Source organism: Protopterus annectens, chromosome 4.part0 (assembly GCF_019279795.1).
Source record: "Protopterus annectens isolate FY-2018-M chromosome 4.part0, PAN1.0, whole genome shotgun sequence".
NCBI lineage: Eukaryota > Metazoa > Chordata > Ceratodontiformes > Protopteridae > Protopterus > Protopterus annectens.
This window is the reverse complement of record NC_056733.1, coordinates 486,016,650-486,026,614: the sequence shown is the minus strand read 5'-3', so window position 1 is coordinate 486,026,614 and position 9,965 is coordinate 486,016,650. Positions and strand designations below refer to the sequence as shown.

Below are 9,965 nucleotides of genomic sequence, written 5' to 3'. Positions count from 1 at the left end.
AAACAAACTGCTGTCGATGGGATGTATATGTTATTATAATATATGAATTATTATATTTAATAAATTAAAATCAACATGAAATCAAAAATACCACACAAACCAGGCTTAAACACATTACTTGTTTAAATATTCATCAATAAATGAATATATGTTATTCACACATCTATCTATTCAATGACAATAATTTTAACATACATTTAATTGACATAGTTTCGTTTAAACCAGGATATGACTGTGCATTAGTCAAAATTTGCCATTTTAACTCATCTAATTCTAAATTCAATTGCCAAGGACCCCCTCTAATATTCAAAATTCTTTGTTGAAGAATGGTGAATTTGAATGTATGAGATGGATGTTGGGAAACATGCTTTGCTAGAGCATTATTGGGGTCACCTTTATTGATAGCATATATGTGTTCATACACTCTCTGCCTAAATTTTCTCTCCGTTTTTCCTATGTAAAATCCATTACATTGTTGGCATAATGCAGCATAGACCACCATTTTGCTGTCACAATTATATTTTACATTAAGAAAATACTTCTTTTCATTGATGACACAAGTATGTCCAGTGAATATAAACTTACATTGTTGGCAGCTACCGCATTTGAACATTCCTTTTATGTTTGAATGTGTAATGCAAATGTTATGTTTTTTCTCGAGAATGTTTTTCAAATTTGGACCCCTCTTATATGTAATCTTTGGTTTACTCCCTAAGGCAACCAATAAATGTTCATTATTTCTGATAATTGACCAATTCTTGTACAACATATCTTTTAGATACTTGTGATCTAATGAATAGGTTAGCAAAAAACTAACGTGATATGATGTATTTTCAATATTACCTTCATTCACACTATCATTGACCATATTAGTCGGGGATATTGCAAGCTCTAAATGGGGTCCTGAATTAACTTGTAATAGTGGTAGAAAGTGTCCTAACTTTCGTTTCTGTACAACTTCAGATCTAATAGTTCTAATAAAATATTCAGGATAGCCCCTATTGATAAACATGTTCTGTAACAAATCACATTCACATTCAAAATCAAAAATGTCTGAGGTCATGCGAGCTGCCCTAACCATTTGTCCTTTGATGACTGCACGTTTCTGATGCATTGGGTGGCAACTAGAAAAATGCAAAAAACTGTTCGAGTATGTAGGTTTCCTGAAAATTCTACTCTTATAGGAATGTTCTACTCTATCCTTATACAATGAGACATCCAAAAAATTAATGACTTCAGATCCTGTCTCATATGTAAATTCTAGAAAAGAAGTGGAATTTGAAATTGATTCTATGAATCCAACAATGTCTTCTGGGTCCCCTTTCCATAAACAAAACATATCATCCTGATACCTAGTGTACCAGGAGACATTGTTATTAAACAATGGGTTTGTGAATAAATGGGTATGTTCCCAGTGGGCCATTACAACATTAGCGAATGCGCCTCCACATGGGGAACCCATGGCGACTCCAGATTTCTGTAAAAAGAATTTGTTATTAAATGTCATGAAATTATTAGTTAATATAAGATCCAATAAGGACGTTATTAAATAAATATCACTGGAATCGATTTTATTCTTTACCAAAAATTCAGATACCCATTCAATCCCTAAATCATGGGGGATAACTGTGTATAGGTCTTTGACATCTATTGTTATGAATGTGCTATTTTCGTGGTATGTAAGTTTATTGATCTCTTCCAAAAATGACCACGAATCTTTACAAATCTGAGGTTGTTTGGATAAAATTGGCTTTAGTAAGTTATCGATAAGTTTTGCACATCCATAAGTGATTGAACCACGACCATCTACAATTATTCTAAAAGGTGGATCAACCAACGATTTATGGATTTTTGGGGCTCCAAATATAGCCGGAATGATTGGTGCTCCCATAGAAATATATTCATACTGTTGAATGTCAACAGAAGATTCAATAAACAATTCTTCAATACATTGTTTGATTTTTCTATAAGCCCCGTTTACCTCATTTTTAGATATTTGACTATAGGATTCCGTATTAAGATGTTTTTCAATCTTGTCATTATATATTTGTTGGTCCATAAAGACAAGACCGCCTCCCTTATCGGGTTTCATTACCCTAATATCAGTGCTTTTAATTAAGGTGATGAGGTTAGATTCATCTTCAGTGAGATTTTTACTATGCTTGTTTCTGTGAGAACTAGCTATATTTCTTATGTCTAGTTCACACATTTTATCAAAAATGTGTAAATCAGGATGTAATGGTGGATTATATTGACTAGAAACCCTTAAAATATTAGTAATAGAGGGGTTATTACCCATAAGCATATTTAAATTGAGCTTTCGTGTATACAATTTTAAGTCAATAATAGTTTCTGCCACATCTATAGTCTTATCTGGTACAAAGGACAAGCCTTTGGATAAAAGGTTTACCATCTGTTCATCAATGGTCAATGTGGAATAATTAAAAACCTTGAAATCTCCTGCTGATGACACCAATATTTTTAAGGGAGGTGTATTATTAATAGCCGAAAACTCTATCTCTTGGGTTGCCTCCTGGTATTCCTCATTAATGGGGAATTGACGTTCGTGTTCCTGTTGTTGTTCGAACGTTTGTTGTTCCTGGGGTGAAAACCCTGATTAGATTGGTTATTATTTCCTACGGAACAATTGTTATTATTATTATTTCTATTATTTTGCTGATTGATAAGTCTTTCACTCCGTCGGAGCTGTACATTTTGAACTGGCTCATTAGCTGATATAGACGAAACATGATGACCATCATCATTCTGCGCTACCTGGTCGTTAGATTCAACTAGAATACCCTGATTGTTTATAGTCTCAGCCTTAAGTGGAGGGGGGTCAGGGTAGGCTTCATTATTAGCGTACGCAGTAATGTCCCTCTGGAGCTTGCGTTTTTTAGTACTCAAGAATTTCTCCATTGCTGTATCTATACTGGTATAAATTCGACAATACTCAAATTTATATCTTGAGAAATCTATGTGTCCTTTTATAATTTGGTCCAGAGACTCAAGCTCACCCTTAAATCTAATTATTTCTGAATCATAAAAGTTGATAAGTGCTTTTAAAAATTCTACTGCTTGTCTATCAAACAATTCCAACAATTCAGCATGAAATGTTGAGCCAGCTACAAGCCCTGCTGGAAATCTCCATTGACGGAGACCCTTAGGTATAACTTTTTTGTTTATACATTCAGTAAGATATGAAACTTCCAATTGGAGCTTCCTGCATTTAAACATTTTAATGTCAAATTCATCTATAACATTCATTAGCGTGTTATTGTTTTGTAAATTAAACAAATGTTGACCTGCATTATTAATATCTGCATCTGTAAAAAAATCACCATTATTTAAAAATGATGCCATAGAAGGAATGTCCCGTACATTTACATTACATTCATCTGTGATATTCCGATTATATTGTCTATTATCGGTAACGAAGCTGTTTGGATTACCTTGTCCCATATGGTTGATATCAGGAATCCCGTTGTTACGGACAAGTCTATTAGCATAAGTAGACCTCCCGTTTAAAGGAGGTAATCCAATATTGGTTGTAGCAGCACCACCCGTTGACTGCGAGTCTGCAGGCTGTCTCTGTCCCGGTTGAATCGGGCTTTCCGAACTGCCGGCATGCTGAATATGCTGAACAGACTGCATAGTGGCTGTTTGTGTTCGCTCGGATTGAGCCAACACACCAGAAACGCTATCGTTTTGAACGAGAGGTGGAAATGCTTCTTTGCTATCCACCAAACATGCTGGTATGTGCGTATCAACAGTACCTTGTAAGTGTTGACGAACTTCCGTGTTTGCTGACCTGTTACACGGAACAGTTCGATTTGAACATTCAACTCTGCACGAAGCTTCCACTTTCTGTGTAAGTGCTTCTACTCTGCCTAGAAGCACATTTACTAAAGCGGTAAGGTTCCCAATAGCATCGACTTGCTGTGAACCATTAGTAGGTTCCAAAACAGTGTTCATACCATCCGTATCATCAAATAGAGGTTGTGAGTCGGTTCCGTTCCCAGATTCCATTCCACGTAAACTCAAACAAATAACCAAAAAAGAAACTGGTGAAAAGACAAACCAAATGGAACTGGAAACAATTAGAATAGACCCAAGATAATGTTCACCGTTTATTGTAAGCGCTTTCGGCTTAGTCCTTACTAAGCCTTCTTCAGACAAACAGTGAATACTACATTACTAACAGATTATATACATTCATTACTTAATTGATTATTACTAATTAAAAGGGCAATGTTCAGTAACTATAAATTTTCTTAAAATACAGACCGAATATAACCTTTAAAAATATATATATATATAACCTTTAAAAGGTATAGAAACCTCACCACTTTAACAAAAAATGTCTGCATCAATTCATATACAATTTTATAGTAATTCATAAATACATATGCTTGATATTATAAATACATTGAATTATACATCCCTAATCGGAAACAAACTGCTGTCGATGGGATGTATATGTTATTATAATATATGAATTATTATATTTAATAAATTAAAATCAACATGAAATCAAAAATACCACACAAACCAGGCTTAAACACATTACTTGTTTAAATATTCATCAATAAATGAATATATGTTATTCACACATCTATCTATTCAATGACAATAATTTTAACATACATTTAATTGACATAGTTTCGTTTAAACCAGGATATGACTGTGCATTAGTCAAAATTTGCCATTTAATTAGTAATAATCAATTAAGTAATGAATGTATATAATCTGTTAGTAATGTAGTATTCACTGTTTGTCTGAAGAAGGCTTAGTAAGGACTAAGCCGAAAGCGCTTACAATAAACGGTGAACATTATCTTGGGTCTATTCTAATTGTTTCCAGTTCCATTTGGTTTGTCTTTTCACCAGTTTCTTTTTTGGTTATTTGTTTGAACATACAAAGCTATGGCAAACCCACAGGTGTTGGACATGCTCCATGTAAACAGATGGAACACCAGAAAAGATACACACTCTACTGCCCAACACCTTGTAATGTAAGAAGCAGAACATGCTTGACTGGCACATCATCATCACAGACACATGCCATACTGTCGAACCAACCACCTATCAACAGCATGTGAAGGTCCTCATTAGCAGTTGCCATCAATAACCATGATGATTGCATGTGAGATAGGAAACACAACCAGGTAATCACTCCTGTGGCTCTGCATGACAGGGGCACAGGAACCTACATTACATGTGTGTCGTAGTGCAGGGTACCATATGTTTATGCTTCCATAGGCCCTATGGATAACAGCCTATCAGCTACCTAGGACATGATACACACACACATGTACCTGTTGCAACACATGCTATGTGAGGTTGACTGTGTGTGATGGAGAATGTGTATGTGAATGTATCAATGATGTGTATATGTGTGATAGCCTATTGGGAGTCTGTGTATACCATGGTATGTAGTGTTGTAGCTCTAATCCCATCCAAAGGTCTGTATGCTATTGTCAGGGCTGAAAATCACTATGGCATACGTTATGATGTAGTCCCATGTTGTTGAATGGAGTGTGCCTTTGTAGGCTGAAGCAGTACATGTATGCTTATTGATTGTTAACACTAGTGAATACAAGTCACGTATGGACTGTAGTAGTACCTGAAGCTGTATGCTTCAACTGCACAGTGTGTTTTATATCCACATGGCTTGGTAACACACTTTTGCTTGTTACCTGTAGTCCACACACATCACATACCTCAGGCATGAGGTTATGTATGTGCTGGCACACAGTAATGTATGGTACACAGGTGAGTGTAATCTGAGTTGCCATACTCTTGTGTCTTGTAGGTATGTCTGCTGTGTGTGTGGGTATGTGTAAAAGGAAAAAAATTCAAAAGACCAATTCACGTAAGGTTCAAGTATGGCACCCTTTATTACTTGCAGCAAGGAGACAAAACATGCAGATACAGGATTTGTCTAAAATACTAGTGAACAGTATGTTACTTTTATACAGTTCTTTCCATGTTACACAGAAATGTTGCTTCTATTGCTGACATAGTTATACACAGCTTTCTGTATTGTTCTACAGAAAATGTTACTTAGATTTCCTGCTGACATGTTCAGATTTAAAACTCACTATGTGTTACATAGAAAATGTTACTTAGATTTCCTGCTGACATGACTGGATTACAAAAAAAACATTTGAGAAAAACAACCTGGCCTTGGGGCTTATTTTTAGCCCACTACAAACTTTCTATTCTTCAATTGTGCAGTTCTAATATATATGTGTTACATTTCAAGGTACATTTCTAGCTTAGGTACAAGTAATGCCGACTACGGTTTATACTTTCAAGCAGCCTTTGTTTTCATTATCAATAGCTTCAGCAGCTGTGTATTTTCTCACGGCATAAGCAAAAGATCAATAACTCTTTGTTAAGTCTCATGACACTAGTAGAAATGAAACACTTATTATTATTTTCATGACATTAGCAGAAATCAAATGCTTTCCTGTTAATTTCCAAAGCATAAGCAAATCACAGCTGCACATATTTTCATGACATAACAGGATTGGAATGTCTCTAGTAGCTCATTCGGATTCATGCAGTGTGAACAGAATAAATGCATTAACCCTTTTGAACCTCGAATGCACTAAGCATGCATATTACTAATACATATTTTTTCTAACATTTCCCCCTTTTAATACTTTTATTCTACTTTCAAAATAAGCATAAACAGTTTTTCTTCCCCTAACCTCTTCCTACTCAGGATTTGCAATTAAGAGAGTCATTCAGTTTAAACTTATGAAAGCATTTTCAATTTTTCAACAATTCTTCAAGTTCAGCACCTTGGTATAAGGTTTCTGAAACTGACATGTCTATAAAGTATTTAATCAGTCTTTTCATGCAGGGGATGCAGCAGCAAACACATACTATCAGTAGGATCATTCCTACACAGATGGCGATTAGGATGTTCATCAGGATACTGCCCCACCCCCCAAACAATCTCTGGAAAAAGTCTGTCAATGGATTTGGTCCTGGTTTGGTCATAGCTGACACTTGCTGAATTACCTCAAGGTGATTGTCTATCTCGTGTTTGTGGTCAGGAATATACAAACAGCACTCCTCCTGGATTAAAGTGCAAGTACCTCCTCTCACCGCTAGGGTGAAGTCAAGAGCCATGCGATTTTGAAGCACCACTGTTCTCATGGCATTCAGTTCATCAGTCACCAATTCTAGGGCAGAAAAGGTTGCATTACTCATTACTTCGAGAAGTTTAGATAGTTTTCTCAGCTCCCAGATCGATTTTATTGCTCCATATGCTGGTAATATGCCTGCCCACGATATAACAGTATCACTCAAGTCCATGTGTGTCAGTCCATCGCCCACAGCATGATGGTTTTTCCAGTGTGCATTGATTTGCCCCACTGGATTGACAGGTTTCTTGATTTCTCGAACATTCTGAATTTTCCCTTGAGGTAAAACTGCTGTGTGTTGTATGGCTGGAACCAGGTAGCCCAAAAAACAACTGCCGGACCAATTCTCAGGAAACCATTTGTATGCTTTTCTACCACATATAAAGTAACAGTCTTCTACTTTAGTAGTAACTTTACTATAAACATACACTTGTCCTGCGTGAAACATTTTTCTGTCAATTATAGACAGTTGTTTGTAGAGAACAGAATCATGTTTTACGCCCTCAATTGTTTTGTGCATCAATTCAAAAAATGAATCATAGTTTGTATTGCAATAAGATCCGGTATTATCAGATTTAGTGTAGCATCTATAAGGAATAATCACATTGCAATTGTTCCAACCCACCTGAACCATATCATTCTTGTAGAAACACACAGTTCCCTTTTGTCGAACAGACAAGTGCAATGCTATTTTATCTTGTGATGTAATATTTGATGTATCATGAATCAGGTTTTCCCAGGTCTCGTTGGCTCCTAGGGGGACTGAAGTTAACAGTAACCACCGTATGCTGTTGGCAAAGCTGTGCAAATCCAGCAATTCGAAACATTGAAGGTCTCAGCATACACATATTTGATTGCCTGGTAAGTGTTAAAGTTCTGGTTCTACTCTGCACGCTTGTTCAGTCCAATTTGTGTGGCTGAGAAAAGGAATGGCCACAACAAAAAGATTATTGTCACTAATATAGTCAACAGGATGATTATGCAATACTTCTGTAGAAACGGTTGTTCTGCATTTCTGCTTTCTCCGACTCTTCCGAATAGGTACATCTGGATCTTACTGGATCCTGTCATCTTTATTTCAGACATGCGTTCTTACTCTCTGCCCTAATAGGACCTTCAGCACCGATGGTTTCTTCACTGGGGTTGAGACGGATCAGTCCTATTGACCTGACCCCCCTTTGTAACCAGACTTTGTGCTGAGGGCCCCGATGGAGAGGTAAGATTTTTGTCCAGTTCAAAGTTCTTAACTAGTTTGCAGTGTGTCAGGTGGATCCACGAAGCTCGCTCTGCGATTTTCACTGCAGTGGGTGTTGAAAGAAGCACCTAGTATGGACTTTCCCACCTTGGTGACGTCCAATTTTTCTTCTTAATGTTTTTCACCCAAACCCAGTCCCCTGGGATCACTGCCACTTCCGAGGTTTCGGTTTGTTCTTTATCTGAAACAGAATTTGACTGCAAGAGATGTTTAGAATTCAACAAATTTCTCATATATTCAGCTAGTATATAGTCAGCTTCCTGGTCTGTGGGCATGAGAAGTTTCCACTGGGGTGTATAATAAGCCCTTCCAAACAGTTTTTCAAAAGGAGTTAATCCTTTTGCAGTTGGAACAGTTGTCATGCTCAGCAGTGCCAGGGGCAAACAATACACCCAGTTCTTTCCTGTCTCAGCTATTCATTTTCTTAATTTATTCTTTAATATTCCATTATGCCTCCCAACTAGTCCTGCAGATTGCGGATGGTATGCACAATGATTTTTTAAAGAAATACCAAAATGCTTACTTAACTGCTGTATGGTTTGGCTTACAAAGTGTGTACTGTTGTCACTGTAGATCCTTTCCGGAATGCCGAATCTAGGGATGATTTCTTTGACAAGAACTTTTGCCACTGTGATTACATCTGGATTTTTGGTTGGAAAAGCTTCCACCCATCTGGAAAACATATCTGCAATGATAAGACAATACTTTTTATTTTCACATTTGTTCAATTCTATGAAATCCATACAGATAGTGTGAAACAGATATGGTGGTGTAGGGAAACTCCCTTGCTTGGGCTTTAACGCCCCTTGTGCATGATGTTTGTTACAAATTTGGCACATCAAACAAAATTTTTTAGAGTAGTTTGTAAATCCGTACGTTGTGAACACCTGGTTCACCAGCTGTACCATCCCCCCTGTTGAGTCATGGCACTGCCCATGGCTCAACAAAGCTGCACATCTAAACAAATTAGATGGTGGTATCGGTTTCCCTTCTTTAGAGATGTACAGCCCCTTTTCGAGAATTGCTCCTCGTTTTACCCATCTTTGTTTTTCAGCTTGCGTAGTGAGTGTCTGCATTGTCTTTAACATTTCTAGGTCTAAAATCTCAGAGGGTTGTAGTTCCTCATTTAAAAGAAATACTTCTGAAGCTGCCTGTTTTGCATCTGTATCAGCTCTCGCATTACCTTTTGAAATCCTATCCTGTTGCTTGGTGTGAGCTGTGCATTTACAAATAGTTATTTTCTGAGGTAACTGAATAGATTCTAAAAGATCTAAAATAAACTGTGCATGATTGATAGGTTTGCCAGTAGATGTTATCATTCCTCAGTTTTTCCACTGTTGCGCAAAAACATGTACAGTAGAAAAAGCGTACTGGCTGTCAGTAAAAATGTTTACACATTTACCCTTTGCTAAGGTACATGCCCGTGTCAAGGCAATCAATTCTGCTGCCTGTGCAGATAAGTTGTGTGGTAAAGGTTTTGCTTCTATAATCTCAGTGTCAGAAACTACTCCATATCCTACTAGGTTCTGTCCTGCAGGACCCGTTTTGCAT

The 9,965-nt window shown here is 36.8% G+C and overlaps 1 protein-coding gene across 1 annotated transcript; it reads right to left on the bottom strand.

The window, feature by feature from the left end:
• Positions 1-2,514: 2,514 nt before the first annotated feature.
• On the bottom strand, positions 2,515-4,029 carry LOC122800262 (hybrid signal transduction histidine kinase E-like). Its single transcript, XM_044069752.1, has one exon. It carries the CDS (start codon positions 4,027-4,029, stop codon positions 2,515-2,517), a length of 1,515 nt encoding a protein of 504 aa, XP_043925687.1.
• Between the last annotated feature and the right edge of the window lie 5,936 nt (positions 4,030-9,965).